Genomic DNA, 16,040 nt, shown 5'->3' on the forward strand with positions numbered 1-16,040 from the left:
TGACATCTCAAACTTATCAGCAAAGCCTGAGTGAACGTAGTCAACAGTACTAATTTTATCTATTAATAATGCTCACATACCGTTAACCAAGAGTGGGATAATGCCTTAATATAATACAGTTGGATGTAGTGTATGATGTAGGTAGATTATGTGAACACTGTTAATGTATTAGTGAGCTGCACAAAGTAACCTTTAGTATTTTGATGGAAACACTGATTGTGCATTGTGCGATTTGTCTGCAGTGTGTGAACTGTGTGTGATTCCCTTAGGGGCGATGGTTATTATTGACTCAAGTTGAACAGGTACCATTGTGATGGTGTAAACTGGTAAGTTATTCCATGTGTTATCTGTTTGGTAAAGTTATTCTTAATCAACACTTGCATGTGGTTCTTACTGTTGTGACAATATCTGCTTGACTAACTTTGACTAAAACTACAATAAAGGAATCTTGACTGTTGACAGTAAGTCATATGTGAAACTTAGTGAAACTTACAGAATCATGCAGTAAGTCAATACTGCCAATGTTTATAGATTTGTAACTGTACTACAATCCATATGCTCTTGATTAGATATAGGAAAACAACTTGAAAATCTGATGATAGTAGATCATACTTTAGAATTGTAGAAAGCAGACTCTGAAGCAAATAGACAAATTGGTACTAACTTGAAGAGAGTTAACTAGATATAATCCTGTATGCCTTTGACCAAGATTTGTGTAATGCCTCTTAAGGCTAATACTGACAGAATAATCATCACATTAATAAATTGTGTGCTAAAACATGAATGGGACAATATCGCATCTTTTCAGGGAATTTTTACCATTATACATACAGATTCCACCGAAAGAGGAATAACGCCATAATATCTACATCCTATCTAATCCTGGCCTGGGATTTATTGTTTTCATTTGTTTGTTGTTTGTTGCTACACTAGACAATATTGTAGCTACTTGATCGATGTAAATAACTCAGTTTGTACGTGAAAATCCCGTTATTGAGACCATATAAACATCCACACCTATATACAACCATTGGGAATTCGAACTGATGCAAGGCAATGACGAAGTCACTGAGTCTGACGACCACATTAATATCATGTAGCATGTTTCCTGGACACTTGTACACCAAAAAGTAAATATGAAGGCATCATTTACCGTGACAGTTTCGTCTCAGGAACAATTTTTTATGACAGAGATTTCAGCTGCTTGGCCTCCTAACGCATGGTGCAGGTGACTGTTTCCAGTAAATAGTGAAAGGGGGACAACTCTAACCGCTAGTTAGACCAGCAAATATAATGTTACTGATGATAGAGCAAGCTGCAAAGAAGGGCATGCATATCAAGCTGACCAGGATGGGGCCAGGCCTTTTAAAGGAAAATGTCTGTTTCTGTTTTTGAAGTATTTCATATGAAATATTCTCGGACATGTATGATAAAGCAACAGTTTATCATAAACTCTCACAAATAGCATAACACAAATAACTTAAAAGTTTTAAATTCCCAAATCAAGTTATTTTACATACTACTACCAGAATTTAATATAACACTGGATTTATTAAAAAAATAAATTTCTTTTTTTTCGCAGTTGTTATTTTAAACTGTATTATTGCATAAAACACTGTGCAAAATTGTTAAGAGGAATAATTACATATGGCTGTTCATGTATTTTAAAGCATCTTTTGATATGTCATGAGAGTCTTTTATTTCAAGTTGAGAGCAACCACGTACTATTGTGAATGAATGAATGAATGATAATGAATACAAAAAATGAATGAATGAATGAAAAACACCCGACACCTAAATCCGACAACAAAAACCAGGATTATAAATTGGTCTCTCCTTTATGATAAGCCAGTAGAGCCATATAATACAGTAAAGCGAGTGAAAATGAATTCTCTTCCGTTTCAGTTTCGCGTTTCTACTTTTCTTACGCTGCTATATTTAGCTATTAGATTCTATGGCGGACATCGATTATGTATGGAGCGTAACATTGGCACTTTTAGCAAACAGCAGTTAAAGCAAAGGACGCAAGTAGTGCAGTTGATTGGGCTCTTAATAATTGTTTTTGACGATTAAATACATAGTTACTAGCAACACGTATAATTTCATAGTTCCCTATGGAAATTTTCCCAGTTCTGGTCGCTGTCAATGTTTGCCTTCAGCCAGAGACCATATAATAGAGGTCTCCGCTTCAGCATTGTAAATCTGACACTGCTCCACCTCGGACCAACTAGGGAACGTGATATACTGTTTGCTCTGTGTGAGAACAGCCTTTAACCTTCTCAGTCGCCATACCGTCATGGAGATCTTGGGGCTTGTGGACGTGCCGCTGTATATCCCGCTGTGTTTGGCGGCCTCAGTGCTGATTTACATGTGAGTAGGCAACATTGTGAACAGAAAATGTTCATCACTAAGACAGCTCTGCTCCAGAGCGATTCTTTGTTTCATGTTAACAAATTAATTAATTTAGGAATCCCAGTTGCAAGCTGGTGAGTGTGTTCTCCATCGATCGCAACGGACACGGGTATTTGGCATAATTTTTTCAACCTCTGCCGTGGGACATTAGGAAAGGCGAAGTCCATCAGACGCCGTTATTTGAAACCATCCCCTGCAGTTGTCCCAGGTAGTATCCCAGCAGTGCAGACCTTTACTGAGTTTCTATTTCATGGATGGTACTGATCCAATTTCATCCTCATTATGTGTTTTACCTCGATATTTCATCACGTTCAGGTAAAAAACTGTGAAAATTACCTAATGAGATCAAATACACATTTGATTTATTTGAATCCGTAAACTCAACAACCCCACTTTGCCACTGCTGGAAAAGCTATTTCGGCAAACAGGCATTGGCTGTTTTTGTCTATAGTACGTAGATAGCAAATGCTTATATAAATATGCATATGTATTGTTTATGGAAAAAAATAAGTTCCGTTTGTATCCTCAAGACAGTATCTGCCCCTAATTGTAAGTGTTTCTAGGCAATGCATGCAATACAGCAATTACCGCTCCTTGCTGTAACCCGTGTTTGGTGGTTTAAGCCAACACCTGTTTATTTGTCATTCACATGATGGTCAGGTGATAAATTCAGATCTATTATTAGTTAGTGAGTAAGATCCCCGTTACACGGCGGCGGTCTGTAAATAGGAATGTCAAATGCTAAATAGGAACCTGTGTCCATAAACCTGGTGTTAGTGGTGTTACTACTGATTATACCACCCGTGAAGATCAGGGTTATTAGATCTGCGGTAGCCCACGATTTTCGTAATAGACGTCTTACGGGATAGGGTGGCCCTACTCGCTGACCCGGTTGACACATGTCACATCCACATTCTGTCGTAAAGTGCTTGTGTGAAAACAACGTCCTTCCTTCAAAGGATTAATCGCCAATACGTTCATTGCTCATTGATGGTTACCTATATTGTATTTCTTTTTAAGGATGACGAACATCATGCAAGTAGTTGTTGGGTGACCAATGAGACTATACACCGATGTGAAAAACATAAAATTGAGAAACTATCACTTTTTCACTTAATAGAATCTTAAAAGACACGTGACATGGAACAAAATTCTTTGTCAGCTGCTGATGAATGGCGTCGTTCGTTTATATGGATATTGCTGGATACATTACTTGAACGATGTAATACACTGGTATTATTGCGATATATATTGTCTGTTTTAATTTTGATATTTGTGCTTTGTGTTTATTTATTTGTTGACATATCCAGCAGAATCATTAATTAGGACTATAAGACAAAATGTAAAAACTTACACTGGCATGTTTTCATGTGTTATATATAAACAACAACATCATCATCAACAACAACAACAACAACAACAACAACAACAACAACAACAACAACAACAACAACAACAACGTAAAGTGGAAATGTTCATTTTCATCTTTGTTGATCAATGTATACTCATTCTAACAGTTTCGCGGGTGGCGCATCAGAGATCGCAAACCAGTCAATACTTCCGGGATATCATCCGGGAGCTCACGAGAGAAAAACAGTAACAAAACTCTTTATCGGCGAATATTGTATAACAGAAAATATTTAGCTAGAATTTAGAATAATAAACCTTAATGCCAAAACAATGGTATTTTTCAAATATGTCGAAAAAATACAGGAGGCTGTTTGACAAAAGGGATGACACCAACTTTCCTTTCACGTCGAGCAATTTGACAACAGCTCAAGCCTTTAGTCTTTACGTTTCACAAGCTTTGAGGAACAACTGGGCATGCTCTCGGCACCAGGATTTCAAAGAACGTCAAGATTTCTTAGGGTTTCGTTCAGGCTTATAGCATAAAAGGTATCAGCAAAATGTTCCAAACGTTTATGGCAGACACACTGAATGAAATGATTTTTCAGGATCACTAGCTAACCTGGCTAGGAAGTATTAAAGGTTACTAGCACGAATGAAAACTTACTAGCTAAACTAAATAAAGATTCAAAACTCTCACAAGTTTGCATTAAAAAAAAATACTGCTTGGGAAGATTAGCAGGTGTTATTGAGTTGTAAATTCATTCACTCTCGCTCTTACAGAAACTCATTCTTATAGTGGACAAATGGATGAATTTAAATGGCAATAAAAAATGTTATGCGCACAAATAAAAGTGACGCGCCGATTCCCGAGAAACATTTCAGATTTTTTATTTAGCCTGAGTAGTTATTCATCATTTCTTTCCAAAAGTTCAAAGATAACCATCAACGTTACAAAATTTTTAGCACCAGATGATTCAGCTCAAGCTTCAGGTTTATAACTATTTGAACAATGTCAGTCCAGTTAAGCACCCTGTAAGTCAAACAGGATGGGAACGACGCCATGGCGCCATTTGCACATGATGAAAAATGCGTTGGATATTTTGATTGGTGTTTATTTCATAAGACTTCTTATCACGACACATATTAGAAACGGGTAAGGATTTCAGCTCCGTGTGTAATTTCAATAAACTTGGAACTGTCGGCTTGAAAACAAAAACAAAGAATACTAAAAGAATTAGGAAAGTTTTCATGAAAAAATGTCATGAAGAGAATTTTTCACGAATGAAAATTTACACTAGCAAACCGGACTCCCGTGATTCTGTTTTTTCTAGCCCGTTTCTATTACAGATATGGAACATGGAACTACAGTTACTTCAAGAAGAGGGGCATCCCGGGGCCAGAACCAACGTGTTTTATTGGAAACACTGGCACGGTAGATTATATAAAACTATTCCCTTCTCCTTGTGTCGATCTCTTCGTGTTATTATTAGCAATTTAATCAGCGTACAATCAAGCATGGTCCTTTTGCGCATTTGTCAAATGTAGTTGAATGATGCTTAAAACATAAAATGTATTAGCAAAGGTTTCGAAAATGTTTTGAGGGGTGATTATGAGGATAGTTTCATATTATTTTTCCTGAAACAGACTGAATAGTACAATGAATTTCAGCAGTCTGAGAGATTTCTAACCCATCTCGGTTATCTATCTGTCAATCTATTTAACTAATATTGTGCAAAAACGAAGATTATTATTCTTTGATGCTACAAAATGTGCATTGCTCTACAAACAACTGACGGCAGAGGGCAGCATTACATCCTGCAAACTGAACAGGCACTAACCTCGTTTTTTAATGTCTGGAGACCTTGGAAAGAGATGTTTCAATGCAGTAGACGTGCCTGTATGAGGGATAAAGTTTGTTAAAACCTACATTGAAGAATCAGCTTAATCATAATCTTTAAAAAGGTGATGATAAGATTATACACATAAAATATATCAAGACGAGTTATTCTACTTCGAAGACGTAACCTAATTTTTTAATAGGCACTTAGAAGTGGAATGCAAAAGGAAAGAAATATTTACGACTGTCAACTTCTGTATTGTGAATACCAACGTTTCGGACTATATGCTTGCCCTTTCACCTGATGGAGAAGCATGCATACACTCCGAAACGTCGTGTTAATCACAATAAAGAAGTTGACACCAGGAACAAGCATCCGCTCCAAATTGTCGTCTTATCACAATGAAGAATTTGACTTTCTTATATGTGAGTTATCTTTGCAACTGTTAATCAGACTGGTATCTTGAAGCAACTAATGAAGATACTGTTGTGATGTCACACCTGATGCCATGTTTTAGTTTGCAGGATATATTTATATTCTTTTTGACACTAATCTCTCCTTTCAATTTTTTTTCAGGTTTCACTTTTGGTTTCGATTTGACATTCGGTAAAATATTTGTACTTCAAAGTAGGGATTTGAGATTTCAGGATCCAACCCGATCTAAATCATTCAGTAAACGTTTGTACATCATATTGTGAAGTCCAACCGATTTCCGGGATCCGACCCCACCTCACACAATTTTTAGATTGCAAAATGCGTTGATATTCCTTTAACAATTTTCACTCCTTTTAGACTTGTTGTGGCAGACGACTTAAGTGGAGAATGTTTCAACATAAGATAAACATGTTAATTTCAAGTAGAAGCATTACAGCAATCTTTGTTCACTTTATTATATGCAGAATTTTGGACACGATGTATACGTCTGGAGTAAGCAATATGGAACTGTTTTTGGGTATGTATGTCTGTCTGTCCGTGTATGTATGTATGTATGTATGTGTGTGTGTGTGTGTGTGTGCGCGTGCGTGCGTGTGTGTGTATGTTTGTCTATATATACATACGTATAGTTTTTGTCATGAAAATTTAGCCAAGTTCGCAGTTAGCCGTCAGACAAAAAGCAGAATGTAAGAACTCAATGAGAAAGCAGTTGAAATTTACAACACGTGTATGTTACCGGTAAGAGTTGAAACTTAAACAAGAAACAGTGGAAGCTGTGAAACCGGCATCTCTCTGATCCGGCAAGTTGTCAACACTGGTTTAAAATCTCAGTCCCGTCTGTGCCTTTTACATTTATCATCAGCTGTACAATCCAGCACATTGTCTAAACCCATATTTAGTTCTTCATGCCCAGTGTGTGCCGGTTTAGACAGCTTCCACTGTATGGATAAATAATGTTTATTCCTATTCTAAAGTATATTTTTGTATCGGATTGTATGTGTTACCTTGAGCTCACCTTTAGGCGACATGAAGTGTTGTGACGTTTCTGTTGTGCAGAATCTTTCTTGGAAGGACACCCACCTATGTTATCACCGATCTGGAAATCCTGAAAGAGGTTATGGTCAAGAGTTTTGACAATTTCAGAAACCGAATGGTAAGCAATGCTGTGTAGGGTGAAAATCAATGATACCGGCTTTCTGATAATTCCATAATTCTAAACTAAACGCGTAACACAGCAGCATATGTTAGCTACGGCTGTTATTCTGAGTAACATATGTCACGGGGACATATATATATGTATGTGTGTGTGTGTGTGTGTGTGTGTGTCTCTCTCTCTCTCTCTCTCTCTCTCTCTCTCTCTCTCTCTATATATATATATATATATATATATATATATATATATATAATGAAGGGAGACTATATTTGCTTAGTACTATTCCTTTAGTGTAGCCATACAAATGAAATATAATTATACTTTATTAACTGTATTCCTTCGGTGTAGCCATACATATGAAATGAAACTTTACTTTCTTAACTTTATTGCTTTGGTGTGCCCATATATATGAAACAAAACTTTACTTTCTTAACTGTATTGTTTAGTGTAGCCATACATATGAAACAAAACTTTACTTTCTTAACTATATTCCTTTAGTGTGGCCATACATATAAAACGAAACTTTACTTTCTCATCTGTATTCCTTTAGTGTGGCCATTCATATAAAACAAAACTTTACTTTCTTAACTGTATTCTTTTAGTGTGGCCATACATATAAAACAAAACTTAATTTCTTAACTGTATTCCTTTAGTGTGGCCATACATATGAAATAAAACTATAGTTTCTTAACTGTATTCCTTTCTTCTGTTTTCAGGTATTTTCATCACCCTACCCCTTAAATTTAGGTGTAAGCTTCTTGGAAGATGCTGCTTGGAAGAGAGTCAGAAATACCATTACTCCTACATTCACCGGTGGCAAACTGAAGCGGGTACGTGACTTTTTCGTCAATATTCTTCAGGAATGAATAAACGTTGAATAGAGTCAGCGTCAGTAAGAACTTGGTTTGTTGTTTAATTTTCATATTGTTGTTATGAGACCTGAACTTGAAATACACCCACACCATATGCAATCAAATCTGGGTAAATCATGAACTTCAAAAGTGACATGCCAAGGTGACAAAAGGTTTAAAGTCGATTTCACGATGATAAAGGTACGTAGAGGGGTGCATATGCGTCTCTGAGTGGGACATCTTGTACAGATACCAACGTATGTTGCTCGGATCAGGTTAGACCACAGTGTTTCTGAGATATCAACATTTTCAGAAGGGTAATCCCCTGAGTGACATTGTTGCCTTTCGAGGTGACAAGTACTTGTTGTCCACTTGACCTTGGCTATGAGATAGTGTTACAATTAGTTTGATTTGTTTTCTTTATTTAGATGTGTGGAGCCATGAACGAGTGTGCAAGGACTCTTACAGCAAACTTCTCAAAAGCCATGGGGAAAAATGCTGGGGTTAATGTGAAAGAGTGAGTGCATTGCTCGTAGTATGAAGGTATTTGTTGAATAATAGAAGGGTTTACAACACCATTCCAGTGAGTATTCCTTGTATGACCAAACATTCTCTGTCATATTTTCAGTGTGTTAGTAATTAGCTCAATCGCTGCATCCCAAAATAAATCGGGATATAAAAAGCTAGGGGTAAAAGTCGGAAAAAATGTGTAACGTGCACGTCACAGAGCATTTGTCGTGAATCTTTTGTTTATGCAAACAAAGACTAAAATCATGTTAGTTCTTAGTACTTTACTCTAAAACGGTTCATGTGAAAGAGCGTGATCTGTAGAAAACCTAATGTACACTAGACAAACAGCCGATTGACATTTTAAGGTATGATCCACGCCGTTACTGTACGTGGATCAGACAATCCAGTTATCAACAACTTGGGTGAGTTTAAAATGTGTAACGTCACATCGGCAATATTGCAGCAATATAGTGACGAGAAATGTTGTAGATGCACAATAAATACAAGTAGTTAAAGAACCAATCAGTGACGGAGTGGAAACTACCTAGAGTATCACAAGAAAGAGTTAAAATTAGCTAGCATGTATTTTTAAAAAACAGAAAACTATTTTAGACAGTACCGTGTAAAAAAGGGCAATGGATCACCAACAACTGCGGGTAGATCACCATACTAGGGGCCATGGGGACTTACAGGCAATCAGAATTTGAAATAACTTTGGAATAACAAACCAGATTAGCGAAAACTCTAGTTTTAAAAGCTGCAGTATCATATTAACCAATACTCAAAATGTTCTCTCTTAGATACTTTGGAGCTTTCTCAATGGATGTGATTTGCCAAACTGCCTTTGGGATAAAGGTTGATTCGCAAACAGATTTCAACCATCCGTTTGTCGTTCATGCTAAGACGTTATTTCGACCATCAAAGCTGGCAATGGCATGCTTAGCTTTGTCAGGTAAGAGGCGAGGAAACTCAGTCAGTAATATCGGTTAAAGTAAATTCCCTTCACATTGTAAATACAGCGTCAGTAGTTGTATGTATTGGTTTTGTTAAGTGACCTATTCAATGAGTATTGTTTATTTAGCGCTCTTCGTTTGCCACTTTTCGCAATATTTCAGATATATCACGGTGGAGACCCGAGAACTGGGTTTCAAATATTTCATAGGCATATATATATAATTTCAGATCGCTATTGTTGATTTGTATTACAACTGGGGTGCACATTAAATGAAACACCGAGGACAAATAGGCTTGGGCGAAGTTAACGCTCTTCACGTACTGCACGTGCATTTGTTTAACGGTTCCAGCTACTGCTTTACCCCTTTGTAACAAAACCAATAATAGCGATTTGAATCTATGATCGTTTGTTAAACAACTTTTATCCTAAGCTGAATAAGTTTCCGAGATTTACATGTTTAGCTGGCAAGGTAAAATTATAACGCTTCGGAATCTCAGTGTCACTTTAATTGATTTACTTTTCTGTTTGAAGTGAAATTAGTCGGTACGTTTCCACTGCAAACAGACCAGAGATTCGAAGCTGGTCATGACGTCGGCTTTGCACAGTGGACCATCACAGTGCCCACATTGTTGCTTAAAGGTTGAAGTGAATTTTATTTCTATTTCAAGATGCTGTTCCAGTACTTGAACCAGTCTTCAATAAGCTCGGCCTTGGAATCTTTCCACGAAAACCCGTTGTCTTCTTTGAGACGATCACGGGTGAAATGATGAAACAGCGGCGAAATGATAAAACACACCGCGAAGAGGTTTGAGAAAATCTATCGCTGTTATCAGAGAAAGACACGCACGTGAACATACGCGTGGATGTTTATGAGAGAGATGCATCTCCGTGTTATTAGAAGGTTGGATGTTTCACTGCCTGCAAGGGAAACATATCAGTTATCTCAACTATCATCTAACTATACTTTACGTAATATTTTTATATTATGTTTCGTGCGACGGCAGTAACGTACATTATGTTCTGGATTTTCATAAAGGGAACAGACTTCCTGCAACTTATGATGGATGCTTCGATGGAGGAAGGGAAAGACGGCAGCAGCGCAGATGGTCAATCGGTCAAACATTCAATCAGGCGTAAGTTGGTACTTTATGGACAAAAAACACTCCTTTGTAGGAGAACGGTGTTTTTCAGACATTCTGTTTTTGCGTTTCATCGTCACAGCTTCCATCTACTGTTCATTGCTCGTTATTGTCACTTGAATGGCAACAGTATGACACGCACATATTTTCATAATAATGCTTGGGTGTTAAATGTGTCACATGGCAAGTTTTTAATCGAGTTGAATATATGTATTTGAGAAACAGCATTGTAAATTTACAGCGATACGTGCCCAGGATAATGATAGAACGAAAGTAATGTGTCAGATGCTTATTACACTCGTGTCAAATCCACGAATAACAAAAGCTTTTCAACTTGCAGATCTATCGACGGAAGAAATTGTAGCTCAGTGCATAACGTTCTTCATCGCTGGTTACGAAACTACAGCGTCCACCCTTTCCTTCTTATCTTACAACCTGGCAATGCACCCAGATGTACAGGAGAAGGCCTACAAAGAAATCAAAGAAATATTGGGAAATGTCAGTATCCAAATTACCTTTGTGTGAAAAGTGAACGGTAATTTGTTATCGGTTGATCTCAGTTTTGTTTATGATGTTCGTGTTCTTTGTCCATTACTTCGGTGATTGATAAACTGTTTCATTCGCTAACATTATCACATGAAGAGACATCATGTAAGTTTTAAAGCTTTTTATTTTCTAGTGCTTTTAAAATATTTAGTCTGACTTGCATTCCCCCGTAGTAATGTGGTTTAGAAATGACTTTTTTGATGTTATTTTCAAACACAGTAACTTTACTTGCTCTCTCTCTATCTCTACAATCACTCTCCTCCATACACTGTGATGTTCACAATCTGTCTTTGTCTGCCTCCAGGAGGAACCAAGCTATGATGACATTGGTAAACTGAAGTATCTGGACAGCGTGATTTCGGAGACGCTGAGACTCTACCCTCCGGTTTATCTGTAAGTGACAAATGTTTTACAGTACGAAAACGAAAGCAATATTACGTAAGAACTGTTTAAAGCTTAAGAATGCTCAAGTTTCTTCAGTTACAAGGTGAGATGGTAGGTTAGAATGATTCCCAGCAGCCTATATTTTTGGCAGGAGGTGACCATGAATATCATTTAGTCAGGCTTGTGGACATTGTTGATTGTGTGTCATTGTGCCACGACTGATCTGATCTTTGATCACACTTTCTATGTACCTTCCCACCGCATAATAACTGACTAATAAACCAAGCTCAGTCATTCACTGACTATGGATAGTTTCTACCAACTGTGATGAACAGTAATACATTGGCACTTAGTGTCTAATAATGCTTCCAAAGTATCTTAGAGTTTCGATGCATAACAACCACACTTAAAAACATCTTGCCTTTCCCTAAGCTTATCCAAGCATATTCTTCATTTTAGAAATGACCGAACTGTTTCGGAACCCATTGAAATCAAGGGCCTAACTTTCTCTAAGGGTCAAAATATCTTCATTCCTGCGATGGCTATACACAGAAATCCTGAGCTCTACGAGAATCCTGATTCCTTCAAACCAGAAAGGTATAGGTTTTACATCGTGGTATTTTAGTCTGTGAGTTTATAACACGCGAAACTATCATTTCCTGAAAACAGGAAACACTTTTAACTTTGCTCCAATGTGTAGTTTATACTCTCTGTCATAACTGAAATATTGTTCAAAACGGCGTTATACACCAAAGCTTACTTGTCTCCATATCGTGTAAACAAACCATCCTACATTTGTCGGTACAATACGTTTGTACTGCTAACTGCATCACACTAGCGTTCATGTATTCCTAGCGTTGCCCTGAACATGATAGACTGAACTGTTATAATCGGGTACGTAACAAATTGTACTTCAGGTTTGAAGATCAAGACAAAACTATTGCCTTCCAAGCTTTCGGATTTGGTCCCAGGGCCTGCATTGGGATGCGGTTAGCTCTGGTTGAAATTAAAGTCGCCTTGGTGAATGTCCTGAGGACCGTGAAGTTTGATCGTCTGCCCGACACACCGGTAGGATTCTTTCATTATATTACCATCAACCATACATTGTATAATCTTCCTGTAGGAGATTTGAATGTTCGTGGAATTACGAATGAGGTGTACCCGTGCAAGAATCCTTTGCTGACAAGTAAAGAAACACTTTTGGTAAAGAGATTTGATTCACAACACATTTGGTCAGGTTTAATGTCTCGAAGTAAACATTTGCTATGTAGTTAATGTATAATACTACATTGTATAAATAAGCCAACTGCGTATGACTTGTTTGAGTGGCATTTTAGAAGTCGACTTGTACAGATAGGACAAATTGTTATGGATAACAACTTCTTTATTGCGTGAGTGCGACTTGTCGACACAGATTCTTGTACCGTTGTCAAGTCAAGCAGGAGTGATGATCGTATGTTTTGGTTTGTTCACAGGAAGTATTGACGTTTGCGCCGAATCCAAGCGTTCTTGAAACAGACATGGACATCATACTGAAAGTGTCTCCAAGATGTTGAAAACGAGGAAAATGCAAATGTCTGACAATGAGCATTGAACTTCCACAATGAATTGTCAGCATGAGGTGTTTTCCCCTGAGACTGAAACACCTACACTACCTCCGTGCTAATTTTGCGCTTGTGACATATTTGTATTGCTTTCAGATTGTGTTCCCTTCGCAGCATATCCCACGTTCTATTAGACACCCTGACTGTAAGACACCCAATCCGTAATGTAAGTGGCATTGGCACAACTCGGCTCTATATTCATAATTTTAACGCATCTCTTTTCGCTATTTGATGATTATTACCTTGGTGAAAAATGCCAAGTATAACACTTACAAAATCAATAACATATTCAGGGACAATCTTGTATAAGGGCCCTCAGCTATTGTTTTTGTCATGACTTTGGGGCGTAGTTTGTACAATTTTGATTTAGCTGTCTTGGCCCTGACATCGATGTTTATAATATTAACTTTCTTTGACCTCCACGTCCTGATTATACAACGACAGGGCTGTCTTGCAACCTGCTGGTTATCATACAATTTCCGGGTTATCATATTTCGGGATATCATCCTACGTTAGGGTTATCATACAACTCACTAGTCTTCATGTAAACGTACGGTGCCTTTTCACCGTAACAACCAACGTTGGCCAGATCACCCTCAGATTTAAAGCATGTATTTCCGTATTGGCTTCGTCAGCCAATGAGAAACATTTTCAGGGACAATCTTGCATTAGAACCCTCACCTACTGCCTCTGCAGTGAATTTTGAGTGCAATAAAATTTTGAATAATTTTGACTCGACTGTCATGGCCCCGATATCGATGTTCATGGCATTAATTTTTGTGTCCATAAGTTATTGATAAACTGTTCCAGTCACTAACAAGATCAAATAAAGAGTCATGTAATTATTACTACAACATCAGATATGCATTTTCCATTGCAGTGTGACACATCAGTGGTTCACAAATCTCTCCTTTCTTACTATTTTCAAACACTGTACCCTTTGAGCCAGGTGTAAGTGACACATGTTCTACAATAAGAAAATAAAGGCAATATTATGTAATAAAATATTGATTATAGAATCGGGCTACAAATGTTGGGACCCGTGAAGGTCAGCAACCCACTTGCCATAAAAGACGACTAAGCTTGTCGTAAGAGGCGACTAACGGGATCAGATGGTCAGGCTCGCTGACGTGGTTGACAGATGTCATCGGTTACTAATCGCGCAGACTGATGTTGTTGATCACTGGATTGTGTGGTCCAGACTCGATTATTTACTGGCCGCCGACATATGGCTGGAATATTACTGAATGCGGCGTAAAACTCAACCCACTCACTCACTTACAAATGATGGACTGGATACAAGGTGGGATTCCAGGTCAGAATGGTCCCAGTGCTGGTAGGAGATGACCATGCATATAGTGTGGTCAAGCTTGGGGACATTGTTGTTTGTGTGCCATTGCACCAGGAACGATCAGATCTTTGATCACAATATCGTACATGTCCTTGTCTGTTTCTAAATCGATTATCACAGTCATATGGAACTGCGAGATTGCTTAGTGAGGCGTTCCACAAGAAACAAACATGATTACACCGCGTGTTATCACAAGCATACACTTACCTCACAGGATCTGTAAACAAGGCAGCGTTGTTTCCATGTATGTTAACTAACTGTATTATATTATTACTATTATAACTAAACACCAAACCCAGTTCAGACATCCACGGCCATAGCCAGTGTAGTACTCACCAGCTGTTATTTGAAGTGAATTGTTTTTGTTGTGTAATAATTAACAATATGGACAGAAACAAACCCACCTACTCCTATGTCACAATTGCATATATCTTGTACATCGATGAATCGATAGTTCCAAGGATGTGTCTGAGAAAATAAAACGACTACCAGTCCAACAGATAAAAAGGCTGTACCTCTTTAAGTCGATGGAACTTATATGATTATACTTTTTGTAACACTTCACGCGGAAGGCCCGGATTCGATTCCTCACACAGGTACAATGTGTGATGCACCCCACCGCGATATTGCATGAATATTGGTATTAGGAGCGTAAAACTAAACACGTTCATTCACTACTACCTTGTTAAAACGGGAGACATTGAAGGAGAATCTTGGGACCCTGCACTTCAGAGCTTTCGATGAGTTGTCTCCCATGAACCAGAATTAGTCAATGTCCGCATTCAAGTGTATATATTTCAGATACGTTCCTGCTTCCGTGACATAGTGACATTTCTACATACCATTAACACTTCTAAATAATTTTACCAGCAGGTACTGTAATAATTTATGTCATGAATAGGAATGACTATCTTTGATTTTTTCAGCATCAAAGAATACTGCCGAAATGTTTTGAATCTAAATTGCATGTATCCATCCTCGCAGCACATCGGATGAAAGACACAATAACCATTTCATCATTGTCACCAGAGACATATCTGGCATTTGAAAACAGTTGCATTCCGTCATTTCGTCGAAATAGACCAATCTAACGTTTCGACAGGTTTCAGTTATGACAAAATATTGATGATAAAGAACACAGATTAGTATGGATATTGTATTTCGAAAGGAATTATTCAATAGAAAATCTCATATTACCAAAGCTTATGACAGTTATAACTCTGAGAAACCAGGAAACGTAACATTTCCTAATGTGAAACTTTGTAAAATGATGAAATACGGATTTGCAGAAGTATTCAGATATTGTTAGTATATGTCGATATGTACATATTCACAATCAATTAAAGAACAATGGCTTATCTCGATAAACAAGCGAATAGTAGAATATACTTGAAGCATGGAAGTGAGTGTGTGTGAAGCATGGATGACCTCGGATATCGTCTCCTGGTGACCCGTGAAGGTTCGGGTAGAGGAAGAATTCAGCAACCCATACTTGCCATAACAGGCAACTAT

At 37.7% G+C, this 16,040-nt stretch overlaps 1 protein-coding gene across 1 annotated transcript; it reads left to right on the forward strand.

The window, feature by feature from the left end:
• The first annotated feature begins 1,971 nt into the window (after positions 1-1,971).
• Positions 1,972-14,182, forward strand: LOC137287263 (cytochrome P450 3A29-like). Its single transcript, XM_067819496.1, has 14 exons — positions 1,972-2,370; positions 5,110-5,194; positions 6,500-6,552; positions 7,092-7,188; positions 7,905-8,018; positions 8,468-8,556; positions 9,350-9,501; positions 10,173-10,309; positions 10,541-10,637; positions 10,984-11,141; positions 11,494-11,582; positions 12,033-12,170; positions 12,491-12,641; positions 13,049-14,182. Exons 1-14 carry the CDS (start codon positions 2,297-2,299, stop codon positions 13,127-13,129), a joined length of 1,515 nt encoding a protein of 504 aa, XP_067675597.1. The 5' UTR covers positions 1,972-2,296; the 3' UTR covers positions 13,130-14,182.
• Positions 14,183-16,040: the final 1,858 nt, after the last annotated feature.

The sequence above is a fragment of the Haliotis asinina genome, chromosome 6, assembly GCF_037392515.1.
Source record: "Haliotis asinina isolate JCU_RB_2024 chromosome 6, JCU_Hal_asi_v2, whole genome shotgun sequence".
Lineage (NCBI taxonomy): Eukaryota > Metazoa > Mollusca > Gastropoda > Lepetellida > Haliotidae > Haliotis > Haliotis asinina.